Here is a 26422-nt window from a genome sequence, read left to right on the forward strand (position 1 = left end):
TCTTTGGCTATACTATGCTGGGTAAGTTGCTATGTGCTTTAACAATTTGTTTCAGCACCCATCTGAAGAGGAGTGCGCCTCATTTTTAAAGATCTGGAACAGCACTCAGGCAATTTTTCATTATAGCTTTCGTGACAGCAAAACATGTGGAAAGACATTACAACTTTCATTCTAACCTTGCTTTCACTACCATCCTCCCTGAAAAAAGTGTCTACTTACTTTGAACATACGTGGTGCCACGTGAGAGTGTCTCCCAGACCACATCTGCTTAATAAGTTCTGCATATGCTTCTGCAATTTCTCCTCTCATCCCCAGAGGATTGTCATGATTTATTTCAGCCTCATATCTATCTTCCAGGAAATACTCAGTCAGAGGTGGGGTGTTACTCAAACACTGAAATAAAAAACCAAACACATTTACAAAGCTCATGTCATTGTCTAGGACAGCAAACCCCTATGAGAAGGAAGTAATGCAACAGTCCAACTTTCACATCAGTACACATGTGAAATGACAAAACCTTTTTAAAAACTCATGTGAAAGTAGACAGAACAAAGTATTTAAAAGGAACAATGAAAGTTTTGAGTCTACAGCTCTCTCACAATTTAGTAAAACAGAAAGCCTCTTATTGAGATACGTGAGCAATGCAACTCAGACAACAAAGGCCATATAAAAGAGTTCACAATATTCCGACTTCTCTTCCAAGGGTAAAAAGTGTAAATATCAGCACTTTGCTAAGGCTATTGCTGAAGTAGAGATGCCCCTTTAATGCACAGCTTCAGTTCATGTCACTTACAGTTTAATCAAGAGTTACCTTCTGATCTACAATTTCTCCACCTTGTCTCCAATCCCAGCACTAACTCATAGCACTCGGCGTGCCTAACAGCAGTAGTGAAGCTAGCCTCTGCTTAGACAGCACACCTAGCTGTTTTCAGGAGTGTCTCTGTTAGAGGTTTTCCAGCCCACTGAACTCCCACAGCCTGAAATGAGGCCTAAAAGATACTATATAATGGTAACTGTCCACAGTGGAATGGAGAATATGAAAAAGGGAGCACTCTATCCCATGTGACACCTTTCTCTCCACTCTATTAGTATCTATAGCAATTTTCCTCATTTGTGCTGAGATTAAAGATGCATGGGTAGCCGACTCCTGTAACACAGTAGAACATTTCTAACCTACACTAACGGGGGAACTCTTGTGTAAAGCACCAGAGGTGGGAGCAATACAGTGATGCTGTGGTCCCCACAAACCAACATGGCAGGGAGGGGTGTGTACCAACCTCTGGACCTGCCCCACTCAATGAATCTTAAGATTACCCATGTTTAGTTGGTCTTCCCTCCTCCTAGCTGCTCCTCCTCCCTGGTGCTGAGATACTTTCTGCAACCCAGTGACTCTAGGAATCAGCATCGAGCAGGGTAGGGAGGCTTTTAGGAAGCTACCCTCCTGCTCTCCTCGACTCTGCCATCTGCGTGTGCCTGTGGCATAGAGTTCAGGTACAGAGAGGGAATGCGACTGCTGAACATGGGGAAATCACGTGTACATTTTACCTGACAATGAGATAGAAATATTGTCAAAAAAAGAAAATTGACAGGGTTTAAAAACAAAAAATACCTTATCTTGAATCTCTGCCCCCGTCACCTCTTACCTGTAGACGCTCTTCAGGACAGCTAATGGTCTTCTAACAGGCCTATAAAGTGCTTAACACACTTTGGGGTGCTATATGAGAGCACTAGACAGGTGTGCAATGAATCCATGGGGATAAGGCGTGAAGTGGATTCTTTTCAGCCCTTTACCTGTAATGCAGAGTTCATGAAGCAGGTGTTTCCCAAGTTACTGAGCCCACAGATGCCGGGCTGTGACTGGGAAGAGGACTCCCTGCAGCTGTAGGAGAAGCCAGAAACTCTGGAAGAAGAAAACAACAATTTTTTATCTAGACCACACCAGTCCACATTTCACCCATCACAGCAATGTTTACGATTTGCATCAAATGCTATTCCTTCTTACTGGTGCTTTTTCATATATTTCTGCTCCTCCATATTTGTTAGTTTTGACATCTCATTTAACTCTGATTACTGGCAGGTCTGATGTTTACTGTAACAATGTATCTTCTATATCTATTCAGGATGCTTTTCTTTGACCATTTACCTCTAGTACTTTATGACAATATTTTCCTCAAGTGTATGGTGCCTACAATCCTTTATCACATTATACGGACATATGCAGGTAAACTACTACTTTGCAACAGTTGATGAAAGTTTTATGGTCTCTGCCTGGTGAAGTGGCTATCACAGCCAAAGAATGGGACACAAAACATCTGAAAGGGAGAATAGGTGTTGGAGTAAGTGCTAGTTTTCCATGCAGTTGGGCTAGAGTGGGGCAAGCATTACTTTCAACAACAGCTTGAAAATACAAGTAGCCAGGGGTAAAAGGGAGGACACAAAGGTAGTCAGAGGAAGGAGAGGGGGAAAGAAAAGCATTCCTGCTCTTACCCCCTGCCAAGGCTGGAGCTGGTCAGTCCAAAGGAGTTATTGCTATCACCATTTGCAATGGCAGAAGAGACAGACATTGAGGAATAAGAATTTACTGATGATGCTGAAGTAGCAGTAAAATTTCTGCTAGTTGCAGTGCTTGATCTGGGAGAAAGGAAAGAAGCAGAAACAACGCCACCAGTTTTTGCAAACCCCAGACTCTGGCACTCTGAAATAAAGGTCACTTCTGATTGAGAATTTACAATCTTAACCTGTTAGTATCTGCATTTCCAAAACACTAGTCTGGAACACGGGGTCAATCTAGGGCATCACAAGTGAGAGGCAGAAACAATAAACCAATCATGAGCAAGAAGAGGCCCTAGAAGGCATAAGCACAAGGAAGTTTGGACTGAGTGGGTAGAAGGCTCTAAACAGCCTGGTGCACTAAGAAATTAAACCCTCTAAAAATAATAAAACCTTTTCCCTAAATAAACAACAGACTACCAAAACAAAAGACCTCTCTTTAAAACCCACTCTAACTATGCAGGTAAGAAACCAACAGCAGACTAAGAAAGACGGGCGCTACCTAACTTACTGGGCAAAGTACAGCATGTAAAACTACATGCTTCGTGGCTAAGTGGTGTATGCAGGAACCCGGCACAAGCAGTTTGTAGCACTCAGAGCCCAGGTGCACCATCTTGAGGTCAGAGTGGGTGAACTGGAGGAGCAGAGAGACAGAACTGCTTATATGGGGTAGTCAATAGGCGGACCGTAAGCCAAATCTGGACAGCCAGATGCTTTTGAATGGACAGACATCCTTTTATTTACTTATGATTATCATTATTGTTCTTGTTTTTGTATTATTTTCTCGGAGTCTGGACCTTGACAAAAATTTGGACTTTGACAAAAAATAATTGATTACCAGGGTGGATAAAAATCAACGATTTAAAAAAAAAAATATGATTTTTTTTTATTTAAATTGGATTTTTTTGAAGAAAAAACCTATCTAAAGATAGTTTTAGATAAGACACATTATAGCTCAAAGATATCTCATTATGGAATAGGGATTATAAATTCTAATTCTATAATATGAGACAATATATTCATGTAATGTTTAAGAAAAGTTTTGTAAATGAGTTCCGATAGTTCATGGATTAGGGACCCAATTTTATGGTGTTCCAGGGGCTTCTGTATAGATTATTTAGGTTAATCTTTCTATCTACCCAATGGGACTCAGTGCTCAGTCTAGACAATACCATCAGAGATGCTTAATTCTGCAGTTCTCAAACTCTGGATTTGTGTCTCAAGAGATAACATGCTTGTTAACAGCAAAAATGGTACGTGTCGCACCTCTTCCCGCAGCTCCCATTGGCTGGGAACGGCGAACCGCGGCCACAGGGAGCTGAGGGGCTCCATGCCTGCAGACGCTCCAAGTAAACAAAACATCCCGCCAGCGGCTTACCCTGACAGGCCAGGAACCAAAGTTTGCCAACCCATTTATTGTTGTCAATACTGCAGCCTTTTAAGGTTGCAAAGGCTTTTAGTGGACTAGATTGGCTTGAAAGGAATACTAAAAGAGCAGTGCTGCAGATCTGCATGACATTCAGTGACAATAATAATTTGACAGTGATAAAGCAGGTGATATTCCTATATAAAGTCCTACGAAATCTATAACTACAATAATAATAATAATCTATTTTCATACTAGTATTTAAAATGAACAGTGAAATCAAAAGAAAAAGGTCTGCTTATCACGCAGCATTCAAACTTAAAGTTGTTGAACATGCAGAAGCAAACAATAAGTGCGCCGCTGCTCGTGAATTCTGTATCAACGAGAAGTAAGAGAATGGCGAAAAAACAAAACACTAAAAGAAATGCCAAGAAGCAAGAAAAAATGTCCAACGAGGTGCGCTTCATTTCCTGAGCTAGAGAAACATCTCAATAATTGGGTTGTTGAATGTCGACAAAATGGGTACATCGTCACTAGAACTGGAATTCATCTGCGTGGTCTGCAAATGTCAAAAGACGACAAATACAAGTCAGTAAAGCCGTCAATGTTTGTCACATCAGCAGGTTGGTGTACTCGCTTCATGAACCGTCATGGTCTCTCTCTTTGTCAGCGAACAAAGATAGTGCAAAAGCTGCCGAGAGATCTGGAAGAAAAAAATCGTATCTTTCCAAAGGTTTATTATAAAATATCAAAAGGAATGTGCATTTGAACTGTCACAAATAGGAAATATGGACGAAACACCAATGACATTAGATCTCCCGAGCAACAGAACGGTAACCAGTGTTGGTGAAAAAACAGTTTTAATTAAAACCACTGGCCATGAAAAAATGCATTTTATGGTGGTTTTATCGTGTTTGGCAAATGGATCAAAGCTCCCTCCCGTTGTTATTTTTAAAAGAAAAACCTTGCCTAAAAACATGAAATTTCCTGCTGGCGTCATCGTACGTGCACACGAAAAGGGATGGATGGATGAAAGTGCAACTATTGAATGGCTGGAAAAAGTGTGGAATAAGAGACCAGGAGCACTTTTCAAGAAACCTGCTATGTTCGTTTGGGACATGTTCAGGGCACACAAGACGGATGAGGTTAAAAATGTGGCCAAAGATATGAAAACTACTTTGGCTGTAATACCTAGAGGCTTAACTTCAGTTCTACAACTGCTTGATGTCTGCCTGAACAAACCCTTTCAGGACAGGCTACGCAAAATGTGGTCTGAATGGATGTGCTCAGGCATGGCGAAGTTGACAAAAGGCGGGAATCTTATGAAGCCCGAAATCAATCTGGTCACCCAGTGGATCAAGGACGTGTGGGTGTCCATTCCCTCGGAAATGATAGAAAAATCATTTAGAATATGCTGTATCAGCAATGCACTTGACGGGTCACAAGATGATGCCATATTTTATGATGAGACAACAGAGGCTGATGATGAGAAGGAATCTGAGTCTGAAGACGACACTGCCGACATCTATGATGACAATGCAGGTGCAGCTGTGACTGAAATCGAGTTTAATGAACTGTTTGGTGAATCAGAGACTGATTCAGACTTTGAAGGATTATAAGACTTTTTTTGCAGCAGTTGCTCTAAAAAAAGTGGGAGGAACCAAGCTAACTCTCCCACAAGATGTGCGATGGAACTCAGTAGTGGACTGTTTTGAGCACTGTATCAAGAATGGCCTAATCTGATGACAGTTTGTGAACAAAATCGGGAAAAAATAGATGACACTGTCACAGCCAAAGTTCTCAACATTGGTCTTAAGAGAAATGTTGAACACATGCTGAGTACCCTGAAGCCTATTTCTGTAGCCTTGAAGAAAATGCAGGGAAATAGCTGTTTTATTGCTGATGCTGTTGAAATTTGGAAGGAACTGAGTGAGATCTTAAAAAGAGAAATAGGCAACGATAGAGTTAAATTATAAGCACTAATAAAACAAATGGGACAAGCACTATCGCCAGCTCATTTTCTTGTAAATATTCTCAATACTCGGTACTAGGGTCAAACCCTAACTGCTGAAGAAGAGGAGCTGGCTATGACATGGACATCCAGTAATCATCCCTCCATAATGCCAACTATAATAAACTTCAGAGCTAAGGGTGAACCATTCAAGATATAGGTTTGCTGATGATATTTTAAAGAAAGTCACACCAATGAACTGGTGGAAGTCACTTAAGCACTTGGATTCAGAGTCTGTTGAAGTGATAATCTCACTTTTAACAGCAGTAGCTTCTTCTGCCGGTGTAGAAAGAATATTTTCCTCCTCTGGACTAATTCATTGCAAATTGAGAAATCGTTTGGGACCTGAAAAAGCAGGAAAGCTTGCTTTTCTTTTCCAGATTATGAACAAACAGGAAAATGAAGGTGAAGATGACTGAGTTAGCTGCAGAAGCCAATATATTTTAAGTTTCTCATGTTGACCTGGCTGACACAGTCAATTTAATTTTTGTGGGTTTTTTTTTTTAATATTTCATTTAACTATTTTAGTTACAAACAATTTTAACAAAAACAAACCTGATTTTAAAAAACTTGAATGTTTAACTAAATTCAAAAATTCATATGCTTGTTTTGTTAAAATATTATGTTTGCTGTTGAAGAAAAAAAATCCAGAATACATAACGTTGTTGTTTTAGTTAAATAAAACAATTTAAATGTCTGTCTGGTAATTTTCTCCTCCTAAAGCATGGCAAGAAAATCCTCCAAATATTAATGATTAATCTGTTGAATTGGAGATAGTTCACCTCCCCATGACTTCATAAATATCTGCTTCAATTACCTTTGCTAAATGAAATAACCAATCATTCATTTTCTGATATAGCTGTAAAACTCATCTGAAAAGTTTTCAAAAAAAATCACTTTAAAAATGTATAAAATGAAATGAAACCTACATCTATCTCTGAGTTGTGAAGAATATGCATTAAGGTTATAACAACCAACAAGAATGCACTTTTATGTAGAAACCCATGATTAAATTGAGTCTTCCTGACTAGTGATTTAAATCAAATCCATCCTGTTGATTACCCTTAATATTGGTGAGCGCACACACCTCAGAACTGACTCCCTCAATCCACCAGCTGAGGAAGCAAGTCTCACGATGAAAGGGCACTTAAGAGGAATGGAATGGTGTACACTGTTAGATGAGACCCTTCTTCCAACCAGCGGAATTGAAGAATCCCTCACATGCTGAGAAGGTTGCTTCAGATGGAATTATAGTAGGGAGACTCAGGCAGGCTGGAGCAACAGGGGATTGAATTGTCAGGAATGTAGATGGTAGATCTGGGCAAAATTTTTTGGATGAATTACCAAAAAGTGTTTTGATTCTAAAACTTTAGTTTCAGCTATAACTAAATGTTTTTATTCAAATTTTTTTTGACTTTTCGATTCACCAAAGAATTCTGAAAAACATTTTCAGTTGAATATGAAACTTGTTTATTTATTTTCAAAACTGCCAGCAAACCAAAAAAATCCCATTATTTGTCCAGCTCTAGCAAATAGACTGTGAGCCCGACAATATGACTTGCCTGCTTGGTGCAAAGATGGTAGATATTATGAGACACTGAGATGGACTTCCGGTGAGTGCTGAAGAGGAGCCTATGGTTTATGGTATATGTTGGTATCAGTGATGTAAGGACATGTAAAAGAAAAGTCTTGGAAGTGAGATTTAGACTGCTAGATAGAAGACTTTGTCCCAAGGTCTCCAAGGCAGCTTCCTCTGAAATGCTTCCAGTTCCATGCAGAGGTCCAGCAAGACAGAGGGAACTGCAGAGTCTCAATACATAGTTGAGAAGATGGTGCAAAGAACAGAGGATTAAGTTTATTGGACACCATGGAACATCTGGGTGAGGTGGAACCTGTACAGAGGAGATGGACTCCACCTAATCGGAATGGAACCCGGCTGCTGGCACATAAAACAACACATTGGAGGAACATTTAAACTGAACGCTGGAAGGGGCTGAGCAGCACATAAGTCAAAAGCCCATAAAGATGTTGGAAATACAATGGTATTCGTAAATCCAATAAAGGGTAGGGTGCAAATTGCAACTGAACTAGAGCAGTGACAGGATAAGAACAGAGGCAAATTCTGCAAAATCAACAGGGTGCCAGATCAAGGAGTTAAATAAAACAGGCACCTAGTCAAGAACAAGAACTATAAGTGTCTATATACATATGCAAGAAGTTTAAAAGCAAATATCAGAGACCTAGAATGCCTACCATGGACAAGGGCCTTGATAAACAGACATTACAGAAACATGGTGGAATGAGAAAAACCAAAGGTATACTGAAATACCTGCTTACAAACTGTACAGAAAAAGACAGAAGGCTGAACAGGTGGGGAAGGAGCACTGGATGTTAGGGATTCCATAGAATCTAGTGAGATAAAAATTCTGGACTTAAGACCATCACATAGCCGAATCTATATGGATACAAATCCCAAGCTATCGAAATAGAAATACATTAGTGAAGCTATACTACTGGCCTCTGGATCAATAAAGAAACCCAATGCACAATGCTGAGTAAGATCAATGAGGAAACAAGATCCCACAAAACTATAATTGTGGGCATTAACTATCTACTGTACATATAAACTGGGCAAACAGCACAACAGGATCAAATTTAGAGAAAATTTCAAGACTTTTCATATATCCATAGACCCCAAAACCAGAAGGGGCCTTAGTGATCATATAGGAGGTCAGACTAGATAACAGAGGTCATAAAACTTCTTCCAAAAATTCCTACAGCATAAACTTTAAACAATTGCTTCTTGGAGCAGCTAGTTCTACAGCACACAAGGGAAGAGGTTACTTCTGACTGTGTCTTAAGTAACACACAGAAACCAATTCAAGAAGTGACAGCAGCTGAGTCACTAAGTAACAGTAACCACAATATAACTAGGTTCAACATCCAAGCAGTAGGTGGTGTACCAAAAAGTGATGCAGTGACACTGTTCTTTAGAAAAGAAGATTTCAATAAAATGAGGTGGTCAGTCAAAAAGTGCTCAAAGCTAAAATAAAAAAGTAAAATCCCTAGATGTGGCTTGGATGCTACTAAAAAGATCCCAGAAGACAAGAGTACTGTTGTGCAAAAAAGGAAGTAGGAAGGCAAAGAGTAAACCATTAGCTACATGGCGAGGGTTAAGAGGCTATTCAAGCCAAACAGAAATCCTTCAACATTTGGAAATATAACCTTTATGAAGCCAAAAAACAGGAAATTAACGACTTCTCTTAGGGGAGAGTCTGATGATAGAGAATCTCCAGGTTATAGTCAGGAGCAGAGGACTGAAAAGTATAATGTAAGGGCCGGATCAAATGATAAACAGCCACATAAAAAAGAATCTGGCACATCAGAAAAAGGCAGGCTAATAAACAGGGACAAGTTTTTAAAGTGCTTGTACACAAATGCCAGAAGTCTAAATAATAAGATGGGTGAACTAGAGTGCCTTGTGATAAAGGAGGATATATCTATAATAGGCATCACAGAAACCTGGTGGACTGAGAGCAATCAATGGGACACAATCATTCCGGGGTACAAAATATATCGGAAGGACAGAACAGGCCGTGCAGGGGGAGGAGTGGCACTATATGTTAAAGAAAGTGTAGATTCAAATGAAGTAAAAATCTTAAGCGAATCCAAGGTTCCATAGAGTCTCTATGGATAGAAATTTCATGCTCTAGTAAAAATATAACATTAGGGATCTATTATCGACCACCTGACCAGGACAGTAATAGTGATGATGAAATGCTAAGGGAAATTAGAGAGGCTATCAAAATTAAGAACCCAATAATAGTGGGGGATTTCAATTATCCCCATATTGACTGGGAACATTTCACTTCAGGACGAAATGCAGAGATAAAATTTCTCGATACTTTAAATGACTGCTTCATGGAGCAGCTAGTACGGGAACCCACAAGGGGAGGGGTGACTCTAGATTTAATCCTGAGTGGAGCGCAGGAGCTGGTCCAAGAGGTAACTATAGCGGGACCGCTTGGAAATAGTGACCATAATACAATAGCATTCAACATCCCTGTGGTGGGAAGAACACCTCAACTGCCCAACACTGTAGCCTTTAATTTCAAAAGGGGGAACTATACAAAAATGAGGGGGTTAGTTAGACAAAAGTTAAAAGGTTCAGTGACTAAAGTGAAATCCCTGCAAGTTGCGTGGGCCCTTTTTAAAGACACCATAATAGAGGCTCAACTTCAATGTATACCCCAAATTAAGAAAAACAGTAAAAGAACTAAAAAAGAGCCACCGTGGCTTAACAACCATGTAAAAGAAGCAGTGAGAGATAAAAAGACTTCCTTTAAAAGGTGGAAGTCAAATCCTAGTGAGGCAAATAGAAAGGAGCACAAACACTGCCAACTTAAGTGCAAGAGTGTAATAAGAAAAGCCAAAGAGGAGTTTGAAGAACGGCTAGCCAAAAACTCCAAAGGTAATAACAAAATGTTTTTTAAGTACATCAGAAGCAGGAAGCCTGCTAAACAACCAGTGGGGCCCCTTGACGATGAAAATACAAAAGGAGCGCTTAAAGATGATAAAGTCATTGCGGAGAAACTAAATGGATTCTTTGCTTCAGTCTTCACGGCTGAGGATGTTAGGGAGATTCCCAAACCTGAGCTGGCTTTTGTAGGTGACAAATCTGAGGAACTGTCACAGATTGAAGTATCACTAGAGGAGGTTTTGGAATTAATTGATAAACTCAACATTAACAAGTCACCGGGACCAGATGGCATTCACCCAAGAGTTCTGAAAGAACTCAAATGTGAAGTTGCGGAACTATTAACTAAGGTTTGTAACCTGTCCTTTAAATCGGCTTCGGTACCCAATGACTGGAAGTTAGCTAATGTAATGCCAATATTTAAAAAGGGCTCTAGGGGTGATCCCGGCAATTACAGACCGGTAAGTCTAACGTCGGTACCGGGCAAATTAGTTGAAACAATAGTAAAGAACAAAATTGTCAGACACATAGAAAAACAAACTCTTGAGCAATAGTCAACATGGTTTCTGTAAAGGGAAATCGTGTCTTACTAATCTATTAGAGTTCTTTGAAGGGGTCAACAAACATGTGGACAAGGGGGATCCGGTGGACATAGTGTACTTAGATTTCCAGAAAGCCTTTGACAAGGTCCCTCACCAAAGGCTCTTACGTAAATTAAGCTGTCATGGGATAAAAGGGAAGGTCCTTTCATGGATTGAGAACTGGTTAAAGGACAGGGAACAAAGGGTAGGAATTAATGGTAAATTCTCAGAATGGAGAGGGGTAACTAGTGGTGTTCCCCAAGGGTCAGTCCTAGGACCTATCCTATTCAATTTATTCATAAATGATCTGGAGAAAGGGGTAAACAGTGAGGTGGCAAAGTTTGCAGATGATACTAAACTACTCAAGATAGTTAAGACCAAAGCAGATTGTGAAGAACTTCAAAAAGATCTCACAAAACTAAGTGATTGGGCAACAAAATGGCAAATGAAATTTAATGTGGATAAATGTAAAGTAATGCACATTGGAAAAAATAACCCCAACTATACATACAACATGATGGGGGCTAATTTAGCTACAACGAGTCAGGAAAAAGATCTTGGCGTCATCGTGGATAGTTCTCTAAAGATGTCCACGCAGTGTGCAGAGGCGGTCAAAGAAGCAAACAGGATGTTAGGAATCATTAAAAAGGGGATAGAGAATAAGACTGAGAATATATTATTGCCCTTATATAAATCCATGGTTCGCCCACATCTCGAATACTGTGTACAGATGTGGTCTCCTCACCTCAAAAAAGATATTCTAGCACTAGAAAAGGTTCAGAAAAGAGCAACTAAAATGATTAAGGGTTTAGAGAGGGTCCCATATGAGGAAAGATTAAAGAGGCTAGGACTCTTCAGTTTGGAAAAGAGAAGACTAAGGGGGGACATGATAGAGGTATATAAAATCATGAGTGATGTGGAGAAAGTGGATAAGGAAAAGTTATTTACTTATTCCCATAATACAAGAACTAGGGGTCACCAAAAGAAATTAATAGGCAGCAGGTTTAAAACAAATAAAAGGAAGTTCTTCTTCACGCAGCGCACAGTCAACTTGTGGAACTCCTTACCTGAGGAGGTTGTGAAGGCTAGGACTATAACAATGTTTAAAAGGGGACTGGATAAATTCATGGTGGCTAAGTCCATAAATGGCTATTAGCCAGGATGGGTAAGAATGGTGTCCCTAGCCTCTGTTCGTCAGAGGATGGAGATGGATGGCAGGAGAGAGATCACTTGATCATTGCCTGTTAGGTTCACTCCCTCTGGGGCACCTGGCATTGGCCACTGTCGGTAGACAGATACTGGGCTAGATGGACCTTTGGTCCGACCCAGTACGGCCTTTCTTATGTTCTTATGTTCTTATGCTATAATTTATGTAAGAGGGAAAATAGAAGGACCAAAATAAAGTTCAAAGAGCAAATGACTAAAGGTATAAAAACCAAGATATACTTTAAGTAGATCAGAAGCAGGATCCCTAGAAACAATCAGTTGGTCCACTGGATCACCAAGAGTTAAAGGCAGCCATCAAGGAAGTAAGGATGTTGCCGAGAAGCTAAATAATTCCTTTCCATCAGTCTTAACCACTGAGAATTGGGAAGATTCCTCCCCAGACCTGCTCTTTCCTGGTTTCAAAGATGAGATGCTGTCAGAGATAGAGAAACAGATATAAACAGGTGTAAAGCAAAATGATAATTTAAAATGCAGTAAGTCACAAGGCCCAGGTGGTACATCCAAGAGTTCTGAAGGAACTGAAGTATGAAGTAACCAAGCTGCTAACAAAAACCTGTTATCTCTCATTAAAAACAGCTATTGTTCCAGAGGATTGGAAGACAGCAAATGTAGTCACATTCTAAAAAAGCTGAAGGTGTGATCTGCACAATTACAGACCTGTAAGCCTTCCATCTGCACCTGAAAAATTGGTTACATTGATAATTAAACAGAACACCACCACATCTAGAAGTTCATGATCCAACAGAGTCTACTGAGCATGGATTCTGCAAGGAAAAAATCATGGCTCACCTAATCTCTTTGAATTCTTTGAGCACGTAAGGTAAAGAAGCAGCAGCATATAAAAGAGCCATCTGATGTAACTTATTTATGTTCCAAAAGGCCTTCGACAAGGTCCCACACAATAGGCTACTAAAGAATCTAAATCATCATAGGGCAAGAGGCAAAAATAGTGTCTTGGATCAAAAAGGAGCTAGGAACAGAAATTTAAAAAGTAGGAGTAAAAGGTCAATTTTCATCATGGCAAAAGATGAACGGTGCAGGCCTCAGGTAACGTACTAGAGCCCGTGTTATTTAATATATTTATTAATGATCTGGAAAGGGCAATGAACAGTGGGGTAGCAAAATCTGCACATGACACAAAGTTATTTAGGTTAGTCAGAACCAGAGAGGACTGCAAGGAACTTCAGAGAGATCTAAACAAGCTAAAGGAATGGGCAGCATGGTGGTCAATTAAATTTGAAGTCAACAAATGCAAAGTAAGGCACATTGGAAAAATTAAAACTATCCTTACATTTATGGGGTTCTGAATTAACTGCATCAACCCAAGAAATGGACCAACCGTAAACACCTCAATGCATAAGTGCCGACTTCCCCTCTTTCGCGTGGGTGCTCGACCCCCCCCCCGCCCCTGGCCCTGCCGCCACTCCACCCCTTCCATGAGGCCCCCCCTGCCCCGCCTCTTCCCACCCTCTCCCCGCCCCCATTCCAACCCCTTCCCCAAAGTCCCCGCCCCAACTCCGCCCCCTCCCTGTCAATATTCCAACTCCTTCCCCAAATCCCCGCCCCAACCCCACCTCTTCCCCGCCTCCTCCCCTGAGCGCGCCACGTTCCCGCTCCTCCCCCACCTCCCGGAGCGTGCCAACGCTGCCAACAGCTGTTTGGAGGCAGCCGGGTGGGAAGCGCTTGGAGGTAGGCGGAGGAGCAGGGACGTGGCGGAGGAGGTGGGATGGGAGGAAGGGGCGCTTGGCTGCCGGTGGGTGCAGAGCACCCACTAATTTTTCCCTGTGGGTGCTCCAGCCCCGGAGCACCCACAGAGTTGGTGCCTATGCCTCAATGATGATCTCTGTTCAATATCAATGTGCTGCTGTGGTCAAAAAAGCTAACAGCATGTTAGGACACATAAGAAATGGGGTGGGGAATACTGAAAACATTATGATGCCTTTGAGCAAATCTCTGGTGCAACCTCACCTGGAATACTGTCCATGTGCAGTTCTAGTCACCCCATATAAAAATTTTTTTTTGAAGATTTGGAGGGGGTTCAGAGAAGAGCAAAAAGAATGAAAAAAACTCTGGAAAAATCCTCATATGAAAAAACTAGGAATTGTACATTAGAAAGGGGACAAATAAGAAAGAACATCATAAAAGTATACAAAATAATGAATGGTAGAGAGAAGGGTAGTTCATGAGAGCCTACCTGTCTCATCACACAAGCATAAGGGGACGTTCAATTAAACTAAAAGGCCAGAAAGTAAAACTAATAAAAGGAAACACTTTTTCACAGAACGTGCAATTAAGCTGTGGAACTCTCTGCCACAGGAAGTCATTGAGGTCAAGAAAGTAAGGTTCAAAAAGGCACTGACATTTATATGGATATCAAGACTGTCCAGAGATACCATAATTAATGGACAACAATTTGGAAGGGATATTTAAATCTTGCGCTCCAGGGCTTAAGCCAATCTTTAATATTAGAGATCAGGACCTTTGTGGAGGGGGAAGGAAGAGAGAGATTATTCCACAAATGCGTATTTCAGGGTTCGTATAGCATCCTCTGAAACACCTGGTTCTGGCCACTGTGGAACACAGGACACTGGACTAGATGAAGTGCTGGTCTGATCCAGTCAGGCAATTCCTATGCTCCATACTGCAGTGAAGTAATTTTTTTTAACACAAAGGGCCACCACATTTCACCCTTTCTCCCCTTATTCCCATGGCATTCAAGAATAAAAGTAAATGTTATAAGGAAGAGTCAAAGAAATTAAACACAAAAACGATTAGTGAAAAGCACCCAACTCAATACTGTTAACAGAAGGAAAGAAATGCCAACTCTGGCTAAAGGTTTATAACCTTTGACATCTCAAACTAGAACCATAATTCTAAAATTACAAAGAAAACATTATTTGCAACTTTAAAACATATGGAAAATCTCAGGGCAGGTCATTCCAGAAAGGGGTACTGAGACTGCAGAAACATTTACAAGTACACGCCTACTTCTATGACCTTGAAAAGTCTGGAACATTATGGTCTAGCATCCCATCCACATACAAGAAGGTAGTGGAGTTTTACTGAGGAAAAACTCTTCTCCACACCTTACAGAGACAGCTGCAGAGGTGTGCTGATCCAGTAATTACTGGGGAAAGTGCATAGACAGGAACAGCTGGAAGCTCTGTAGATCTCTTCTATAAAAGCTTCCAGTCCTAGCCGAGAAAGGTGCTGCTGAAGAATGCACCCTTAATTCTCAGGACTCCCTAAAACAAGCTTTTAGTCAGCCTACCAGAACAACCTGAGAAGCACTGGATTCCTTCCTGGGTCCACTGCACAGGACAGACAATCGTTTGGAAAAAACAATATTCTTTAATTCCATCCCAGTGGAATTTCAAAATTCTGAAGGGCCACAAGCACTCTCCCTTCCCTGCCAATAACAAGGCACAGTCAGTTATATTGTTATCTCTGGCACCTGGGATTACTATTGGGCCACAGACCAGGTTCCTCACTATGGAGTCTGTAGTAAGGATTATGTATCATTGTTCATGCTAGTAATTCCCTTTATGTTTGGCTCTTGCTTATTCCTTGGGTTACTATCAATCAACTGCTATTCTGACTCTTCTCTGCCAGAAGTCATTATCTATTTGTTGGTCATTAGACAGGAAGGTTCCACCAACAAGGCACCTCTAGATGCCATTTCACATGTGCATATCACAGCATAGATTTACATAGCACCACATTATACACAGGACCCTACCAACATTGATAATGTCCCATCAATAATCAGCCACACAGGAACAAATGACATCAGTGAAGGAAGCCTTCATCTGATCATGAATCACTTCAGGGACTCATGAAGAGAATTTCATAGATTTTTAAGGCCGGAAGGGACCACAGTGATAATTTTGCCTGATCTCCTACATAACACAGGCCAAAGGATTTTCCAGAATTACTTCCTGTATTAACTACAGCAGATATTTTAGAAAAACACCCCATCTTGATTTTAAAATTTGCGGTGATGGAGAATTCACCATGACTCTTGCTAAGAGTTGTTCCAACAGTTAATCAGTCTCACTGGTAAGAAAGTATGCCTTATGTCAAATCTAAATTTAGCTAACTTCCGTTTCTCTTCAGTTATATCTTTGTCCATTAGACTGAAAGGGCCTTCTATTATCAAATTTTTGTTCCCCATCTAGATACATATGACTGATCAAGTCATCTCTTAAGATTCTCTTTGATAAACTAAACAGACTGAGCTCCTTGAGTCGATCACTATCAAGCATATTTTTCAATCCTTTAAGGACTCGTGGCTCTTCTCTTAACTCTCTCCAATTTACCAACATCCTTCTTGAATGGGGGACACCAGAACCTGACACAGTATTCCAGTAATAGTCACATCAGCATCAAATACAGAGAAATATAACCTACCTACTCCTACTTGAGATTTCCATTTATACATCAAGGATCGTATTAGCCCTTTTGGCCACAATGTCGCACTGCCTCCTGTTCAGCTGATCATCAAACCTTTGCCCCCCTCTAGCCCTTTTCAGAGTTACTGCTTCCCTGGATAGAGTACAATGTGCATTCTTTGTTCCTATATAGATGACTTTACATTTTGCCATATTAAAATGCATATTGTGCTAGAGTCCAGCTTACCAATTTAAGACAGCGGATACACAGGCCTTTCAGAGATACTTCCAGGGCCATGTGGAAGTGAAGGAAAGAGAAGAGAGATTCTGAGACTAGTGGTGTTACGAGGATAAGGTTTGGATTTACAGAGCATGGAAACAGTCTACAAGTAGAGCCTGTTTGGACCAGGTGAACTCTACATATGCAGAAGCTTTGCTAAATTCTAAAATTTTAAAGTGGCAGACCACATGAGGTGAGCTTTCAACAAGCTGGGAAACAAAGGGGGAGCTTTCAGGTAAGAAATAATTCAACATTTTTTCCAGGAAATGAATTAAGGAAGAGGACAGTAACAGTAGTCCTGAAATTAACACTGAAGACTTCGAAAAGAACTAACACTAAAATATCCACAAATAAATACAAATGTTAGGTGAAACAAGCAAGAACTGGAGCCCATCCCATAGAGATGATGATGCAGTGGACATAATGGATCCTTGGTAGGATGATTCTCATATCTGCAATGGCAGTTTAAATAGGTGTTTAAAAAGCTGAGCACCTGAAAGTTGGGAAGTGACAGAATTAAGGCCGTTCGTGCAATCTTAGTTCTGCCTCCTTGTGCGCATATCAGTCTTGAATTACATGGTTACACACTATTTTTTCCACAGGATGCCTGCTTCATTCAACGCATGAGGGGACGGTGCTCAGCGGATGAGGCAGATATTCAGTGTTTCTTTTGATCTTTTTCATTCAATGTATGGTTGTGGCTGGGAGTGACTATAAAGGAAAATCTAAAATAGGAGCCAGCATGTTAGGTTCAGAAGTGGCCTGAGACAGGTCTGGGTGCCCCTTATTGCCAAGAGACTTCTTTTAAACACAACAAAACTTGAGGGTAGCATGAGGGACTGGGACTTGGGAGACCTGGGTTCTATTCCTGGCTCTGCTATTAAACTGCTGAGTGACCTTGGGCAAATCACTTCCCCTCCCTGTGCCTCTCTTTCCCCATTTGTAAAGAGAGGCCTGTAACATGCTTTGAGATCTAGGGATGAAAAGTGCTAAAGGAGAGCTATGTATCAGCAGCAGCTACGTATTTGGTCCTGCTAGTGAAGGCAGGGGGCTGGACTCAATGACCTTGCAGGGTCCCTTCCAGTTCTATGAGATAGGTATATCTCCATATATTACGTATGATCCAGCCCTTGAACTGAATACAGCAATATTTTCTTCCTCGTGAGCTTTTTGATGGTGCTTATCACCCCAGTATGCAAGCTCCTAAACATTAATTCTCAGAACAATCCTGGGAGAGGAGACCTCCTTATCGCATTTCACAGATGGGGAAACTGAGGGCTTGTCCACACTACAGCGTGGGGGTCGATCTAAGATACGCAACTTCAACTACATGAATAGCATAGATGAAGTCGACATACTTAGATCTACTTACTGCGGTGTCTTCACTGCAGTAAGTCAACAGCTGACGCTCTCCCGTCGACTCCGCTTGCGCTTCTCGTTCTGGTGGAATACCAGAGTCGACGGGAGAGCGCTCAGCGGTTGATTTATTGCGTCTATACTAGATGCGATAAATCGACCCCCGCTGGATCGATTGCCGCCTGCCGATCCAGCGGGTAGTGTAGACAAGCCCTTCGACAAAGAAAGTGCAACTTGCCTGAAGCCACACAGTGAATCAGTGGCAGAGCCAGGATTGGAATTTGGGACCATCTGACTCCCAGCCCCATGGTTCCTCCTCCAGAACACACTGACTTAATGGCACAAATGCTGAGCATCCACAGCACCCCATGACTTCAGCTATAGTTGAGAGTGCTTCACACTCCTGGAAAATCAGGCTCCCAGTGTCTCCTCTTGAACTGAGAAAATGTGGCTGCCTACCAAAATGTTGATTTAAGTGACTTGCTTAGCATCATATAGAATACTGTGGCAGAGGCAGGAACACAACTGAGTTCCCCTGTGTAATATTCACCTGTCTTAATCACAAGACCATCTTTCTCTTCCTCCAGTCCCCTGTCTCTCCACATCTTCAACTTCTGCTAATCAAGAAACAGTCCTACAAACAACAGCCTCCTTCGCTATACAACTGTTCAATTCCCTGAGCTCCATCTGTCCTTTATATACCAACTGAGGCACTGGTCCTGTAGAAAAGAAAATATGATCATGTAATGAAAGATTATATCATAATGCATACACACAAGGAGGCAGAACTAAAATTTCCCTGCATCCTTAGTTCTGGCATTTCCTAATTTTCAGTGTGTTCAATTTTGCAATGAGAAATACTTTTTTTTTTTTGGTTTAGTTTGTAATTTCCTACTTTTTTAAAATAGAAAAAAGAGAAAAAATTCTGTTCTATAAATTCTATTATGTGCACCCTCCCTCCATCAGATTATGAGCAGGATTTGAACCCCTCCTCTGTGCAGGATATGCAGACCTGGGGCAAGAAGTTTATTATTAGGGCTGTTGATTAATTGCAGTTAACTCACACGACCAACTCAAAAAAATTAAATCGTGATTAATCACAGTTTTAATCACACTGTTAAACGATAGACTACCAATTGAAATTTATTAAATATTTTTGGATGTTTTTCTACATTTTCAAATATATTGATTTTAGGGCTGTCAATTAACTGCTGATTAACGCACAGCACAATTAACGTGTTAATTTTTTTTAACATGTGTTCATCGCAGCAGGGTAGCATAGGCTGCTCCGGAGAAGCTAACTCAGGTCAGGGGCAGTAACACAAGCCGCCACCGGAGGGCAGATGGAAAGAGAAGAGGCTACAGAAAGAGGTATGTGGTTCTCATGTCAGCTCCAGCGGAGAAGGTTTTTTTTTTTTTTAAATAAGTAAAAACAGGACAGCCAGGGGCTTGCCCAAGCCACCCCGCCCCTTGCATGCTGCTCCAGCTGCCCTCCCCATGCCACCTGCAGCTGGGGCTGAGCCCCCTGTTACTCCGTGAGTGCCGCACTGCCCATGCTGGGATCTCCCCCCCACCCCATGCTGCCTGGGGCTGACCCCACCTCCCGAGCCCTGTGCTGCCTGGGGCGCACACACACACACACACACACACACACTGAGCTCAGGGGCTGACCCCTACCACTGAACCCCATGTCTCCCACAGCTGGGGCTCTGCCCCATGCCAGCTGGGGCTGACCCCCCCCCAAACTCTGGGGCTGACCCCCCTAACCCCATGACCCCCCCTAACCGCACCCACAGCTGGGGTTCAGCCTCCCCCCTGAGCTCTGCACTGACCACGGTGAGGTCTTCTCCCCTCCCAAACCCTGTGCCGTCCACAGTTGGGGCTGGGGCTGACCCCCACTGCCCATAGCTGGAGACGGGGCTGACCCCCCTTCATGCCACCTGGGGCTGGCCCCCCCAGCCCCATGTCACCCACAGCTGGGTCTTCCCTCCCTTCCCCTCCCCCCCCCCAAGCCCTGTGCTGTCCACAGCTGGGGCTGGGACTGACCCCCATCCCTGAGCCTCATGTCGCTCGCAGTTAGGGCTGGGCTGACACACACACACCATTCCCCATGAGCCCCATGCCACCTGGGGCTGATCCCCACTCCCAAGCTCCACACCACGCACAGCTGGGGCTGAACCCCCACCCCCAGCTAAGTGCCTCCCCCGGCTGAGGCTTATCCCGCCCCCAGCTCTGCGCCATCTAGGGATCAGCTCTGAAGCCAGCACTGCCCACCCCAGCAGAAAATTTCTCCACTTTCCTGCTGGCAGGCAGTGCTGCCTTCAGCTGAGCCCCAGGCAGCAGCTGCCTCTCTCTGCTCTGCCTTGTCGCTGGGACAAATGCCCATGGTGAAAAAATAGGGACAGCCGGGACAGAGCTGAAAAGGGGGACTTGTCCTGGCCAAAACAGGACATATTGTCACCCTAGCCATCCTGTACCTTGTTGTGCCCGGCTGGCCCCTCAGTCCCAGGACCAACCCCCCTGCGTCGTGCCCCATTGCCCCTAGCCGGCTGCTCACGCCGGGGGTACCCCATAGAGAACACGGCCTGACAAGCTCAGTTTCCCCACACCAGCTTCTCCCCCCCTGCAGTAGGAGTCCCTGAGGTAAAGGATTGCAAACAAGGGCTCACTCATCTGGAGGGAGTCCACCTAGCTCAGTAAAAGGAGGCGAGCCCGGTACCAGAAACCACCCTTCCAGAAGCAGCAGCAAGACACCTCCCTCACCCTCCTCCTGCACAAGTTATTGCTTGCTCCTCCCCGTTGTCACCCCCAGTCCTCCCAGACTCTCCTCCTGCACAAGTCATTGCTTACTTCCCCCCCTCCAAACACTGAATGCAGATTTCTAAGATGAAACTCTCTTTGGACAGGAGGTGAACCTGGTGAGCTCAGAAACCCACCCCAACAGAAGCAGCATCAAGAATTCACCTTTCTCCTGCAAAACTCACACCCCTCTCATCTCCAGAGTACTGAGATAAAAAAAATCTTACCCCTTCAATAAGCCAACACTCCTCTAAAGGACACATACAAAATAGTACACAAAAGGCTAACCCAGCAGCAGCAGGCAAAAAAAAAAAGCCTCCTGCACAATTCACTCTCCTACTGAATGTTAATCCTAAGGTAAAAACCTTTCAATATCCATGGCAAGGACACTTTCGAACAGGACACAAATATATTGATTATATAGAAGAATTTATTGAATTATTCTAGACACTGACACAGTTCTATTGTGCTTTCATGATCTGGAGTGATTAAATATCAGAAAACGGTAATGGAGCAAAGCAGCAACAGTTCAGGTCTTTTGAATGGGAAGTTTATATTTAAAATACTTCCAGATGGTTCTTTGGCTAAAAAGACTTATCTGTAGCTATTGCAAGGCTGAGTTCCAATACCATAGGAGCACTTCAAGTCTGCAGTATCACCTACGTTCTAAGCATGCTTTGGTCTCCGGATCTTGTGCTACAGATAACCCACTGCCAGCAAATGAATCCAGCCAGCCAGGACAGAGTACAATTACAGAGTTTTAGGATCGGTACAAGCCCATGGATCAAACAAAGTACAACACCTTAACCAATGATATTGCTAAGTGGATAGCTATGGACTGCAGACCACTCAACATTGTAAATGACAGAGGTCTCAGAGATATTATTCAAACTGCATCTTCCAGTCAGTCATACACCTTGCCCTCCTGAGGAAACATTGCATCACGAATAAATGACCTATATGACAACGAGAAGACTACAAAGTTGGAGCTTCTGAAAAATGCACTGGCTGTTGCTTTGACTGGTAATCACTGGACAGCCTTGAGCAATCATAGCTATCTTGGTGTCACCGCACACCTTATTGATGAAGCATGGACACTGCAGTCGTTTGCTGTAACAGTAACTCATACTGAGGAGAGACATTATGCTGAAGCATGTGCAGAGCGTTTCACGGACGTGGCGAAAGAATGGAATATTCAAGAAAAGGTATCAACAATTAGTACTGACAGTGCACGTAACATGGTAGCAGCCGCCAGTCGCTTGCCTTTTGAACACATAACATGCATTGCTCACAGTCTGCAGCGATCCATTACAGTAGCGCTCAGTGAGGGTGGTTTTGCCACGTACTGGCAAAATGTAGAAAACTTGTGGGCCATTTCAATCACAGTCCAGCTAACAGTACAGAGCTAGGAATAACACAAGCTGCAAATGGACAGAAACAAGAACCTCTCGTACAAGATATTTCAACCAGATGGAATTCCACGTTGGCTATGATTCAGCGCCTGCTTTGCAATAAAGCCGTTAGGACATCCACATTAGCTCTTCAAAAGCACCATCTATCAGTGCCGACAGATAAGGATTTTGAAAAGCTAGAAACACTACTTGAGCCCTGCAATTTGTGACTGAACTCCTTGGGGGGGAATTGTATCTCTCCTGCTCTGTCGTTTTACCCGCATTCTGCCATATATTCCACATTATGGCAGTCTCTGATGACAACCCAGCATATGTTGTTCCATTTAAGAATACTTTCAAACAGATTTTACAGAACGCAAAGAATGTACCAATCTGAGATTTCTAAAAATAGCTACAGCACTAGACCCAAGATTTAAGAGTCCAAAGTGCCTTCCCAAAATCTGAGAGGGACAAGGTGTGGAGCATGCTGTCAGAAGTCTTAAAAGAACAACACTCTGATGTGGGAAAAAACGGTTACTCACCTTTGTAACTGTTGTTCTTCGAGATGTGTTGCTCATATCCATTCCAATTAGGTGTGCGCGCGCCGCGTGCACGATCGTCGGAAGATTTTTACCCTAGCAACTCTCGGTGGGTCAGCTGAGGCGCCCCCTGGAGTGGCGCCCTCATGGCGCCGGATATAGGCCCCTGCCGACCCAGCGCCCCCTCAGTTCCTTCTTGCCGGCTACTCCGACTGCGGGGAAGGAGGGCAGGTTTGGAATGGATATGAGCAACACATCTCGAAGAACAACAGTTACAAAGGTGAGAAACCGTTTTTTCTTCAAGTGCTTGCGCATATCGATTCCAATTAGGTGACTCCCAAGCCTTACCTAGGCTGTGGGGTCGGAGTTAGATGTCGCGGAGTGAAGGACCGCTGAGCCAAATGCCACATCATCCCTGGACTGCTGCACTATGGCATAGTGGGAAGCAAAAATGTGCACGGACGACCAAGTCGCTGCCCTACATATCTCCTGTATGGGCACATGAGCCAGAAAGGCAGAGGAAGAAACTTGGGCCCGAGTGGAATGGGCGGGGAGTTGTGGAGCTGGGACACCAGCCAAGTCATAACAGGCACGGATGCATGAAGTAATCCAAGACGATATTCACTGCGAAGAGACCGGAAGGCCTTTCATCTGGTCTGCCGCCGCTACGAACAGTTGGGATGTCTTTCTGAACGGCTTCGTTCGCTCAGTGTAGAAAGCAAGAGCCCTGCGAACGTCTAGGGAATGTAGCTGTTGTTCTCTTCGCAAAGCGTGCGGCTTTGGGAAGAAGACCGGAAGGAAGATGTCTTGGTTGACATGGAAGGCAGACACCACCTTAGGGAGGAGGCGGGGTGTGGTCGCAGCTGTACCTTGTCTTTATGGAACGTCGTATACGGTGGGTCTGATGCGAGGGCCCTAAGTTCTGAGACTCGTCTTGCCGATGTGATAGCGATGAGGAAAGCTGTTTTCCAGGACAGGTACAGAAGCGAGCAGGTGGCCATGGGCTCAAAGGGGGCACCCATGAGTCTAGATAGGACTAGATTGAGGTCCCACGTAGGGGCCAGCTGACGGATTTGTGGGTACAGACGTTCTAAGCCCTTGAGGAACCTGCTGACCATGGCACTGGAGAAGACTGAGCGCCCGTGCTCGCCCGGGTGGAAGGTGGAGATCGCTGCTAGGTGGACCCTGATAGATGAGACAGCTAGGCCTTGCTTTTCAAGGACCAAATATAGTCCAGGATGGTAGGTATTGGTACCCCCGTAGGGACAGTGTTATTTAGGGCACACCAGCAGGAGAAGCGCTTCCATTTGGCCATGTATGTGGACCTAGTGGAGGGCTTTCTGCTCCCCAAGAGCACTTGCTGCACCAAAGTGGAGCAACGCAGCTCGGATTGAGTCAGCCATGAAGCAGCCACGCAGTCAGGTGGAGGGACTGCAGATCCGGATGACATAATCTGCCATGTTCCTGAGTGATCAGGTCCGGCCACAATGGTAGAGTGATTGGTTCCGTCACCGACAGATCGAGGAGCGTGGTGTACCAGTGTTGTCTGGGCCACGCTGGAGCGATCAAGATTAAGCGGGCCTTGTCTCTGCGTAACTTGAGGAGGACCTTGTGGACCAACGGAAATGGAGGGAAGGCATAGAGCAGGTGGTCTTTTCACGGTATCAGGAAGGCATCTGACAGGGAGCTCGGGGAACGTCCCTGGAGAGAGCAGAACACTTGGCACTTCCGAGTCTCACGAGAGGCGAAAAGGTCTATGTGGGGAAATCCCCACCTCTGGAAAACAGAATGAATAACGTCCGGACGTATCGACCACTCGTGAGCCAGGAAGGACCTGCTGAGGCGATCTGCCAAGGTGTTCTGGACTCCTGGGAGAAAATATGCCACCAGGTCGATTGATTGGGCTATTCAAAATTCCCAGAGATGTATGGCTTCCTGACACAGGAGGGACGACCGCGCTCCGCCTTGCTTGTTGATGTAAAACATGGCCGTTGTGTTGTCTGTGAAGATCGCAACACAACGGCCCTGCAGGTGTTCGCGGAATACCTGACACGCTAGGCGTACTGCTCTCAGTTCCCTGACGTTGATGTGCAGGGATATTTCTTGTGCGGACCAAAGGCCTTGTGTGCGAAGGTTCGCGAGGTGAGCACCCCAGCCCAGAGAGGACGCGTCCGTGGTGAGGACTAGAGAGGGCTGTGGGGCATGGAATGGCATCCCCCCCCCGCAAACAAGGTTGGGGTTTAGCCACCAACCCAGAGAGGACAAGACCTTCGTCGGCACCGTGAGTACTGTGTCCAAACTGTCCCAGCCTGGGCGGTATACTGACGAGAGCCAGATCTGAAGCGGGCGGAGGCGTAGTCTGGCATGTTTGGTCACGAAGATGCACGAGGCCATATGGCCCAGAAGACCGAGGCACGTGCGTGCTGTCGAGGTCGGGAAGCTTCAGAGGGCGTGGATAATAGTCATCATGGACTGGAAGTGGGTCTGCGGTAGGCACGCCCTGGCGAGAATCGAGTCCAGGACTGCCCCGATGAAGTCTATTCTTTGGATTGGCTCCAAAGTGGACTTTTCGGCGTTGAGCAGCAGGCCCAGTTGCCTGAAGCAGGTCATGACGAACCGAATGTGAGACCGCACCTGTAGCTCGGACCGACCCCGAATGAGCAAGTCGTCGAGGTACGGAAACACTTGGATGTGATGTCTGCGGAGCCAAGCCGCTACGACAGCCATACATTTTGTGAAGACCCTTGGCGCTGTGGAGAGGCCGAAGGGGAGGACCGCAAATTGGAAATGCTGCTGTCCGACCACAAAGTGAAGGAACCGCCTGTGCGGTGGGTAGATCGCTATGTGGAAGTACACGCCCTTCATGTCGAGGGCGGTGTACCAGGATCCAGGGATGGGATAATAGTTCCCAGGGTAACCATGCGGATCTTCAACTTTACCATGAATTTGTTGAGTCCGCGTAGGTCCAGGATGGGCCGAAGCCCCCCCTTTGCCTTGGGGATTAGGAAGTAGCGGGAGGAAAAACCCCTGCCCCTCAAGTCTCTTGGTACCTCTTCCACCACTCCAATAGACAGGAGCGCTTGTACCTCCTGCAAGAGGAGTTGCTCGTGAGAAGGGTCCCTGAAGAGGGACGGGGAGGGAGGGTAGGAAGGGGGGGGCGAAATAAACTGAAGATGGTATCCAGTTTCCACTGTGCGTAGGACCCAGCGATCTGACGTTATGCGGGACCACGCAGGGAGGAAACAGGAGAGGCGGTTGGAGAAAGGCAGGGAAGGATCCTGGGAGGAGACTGGTGCTCCGTCCTCGAGCGCAACTTCAAAAGTTTTGTCTGGGCTCCGCTGATGATCTAGGGGGGTTCTGATTCTGGCCTGCTTCGGACCAGGTTGTCGCCTCCTATTGCCACGACCACGCCTTCTAGAGAAGTCTTGCCGCGGTCGAGGGTTAGGGTAAGTGC

At 44.2% G+C, this 26422-nt stretch overlaps 1 protein-coding gene across 1 annotated transcript in view; it reads right to left on the bottom strand.

Moving 5' to 3' along the window:
* Positions 1-26422, bottom strand: part of USP4 (ubiquitin specific peptidase 4) — a 131927-nt gene that overhangs the window by 75648 nt on the left and 29857 nt on the right. The window contains exons 7-9 of the mRNA XM_065408657.1: positions 2488-2631; positions 1792-1900; positions 220-393 (exon numbers count right to left, since the gene is read on the bottom strand). Coding sequence (XP_065264729.1) covers positions 220-393; positions 1792-1900; positions 2488-2631 — 427 coding nt within the window. The remainder of the gene's footprint in view (positions 1-219; positions 394-1791; positions 1901-2487; positions 2632-26422) is intronic.

The sequence above is a fragment of the Emys orbicularis genome, chromosome 7 (genome assembly GCF_028017835.1).
Source record: "Emys orbicularis isolate rEmyOrb1 chromosome 7, rEmyOrb1.hap1, whole genome shotgun sequence".
Lineage (NCBI taxonomy): Eukaryota > Metazoa > Chordata > Testudines > Emydidae > Emys > Emys orbicularis.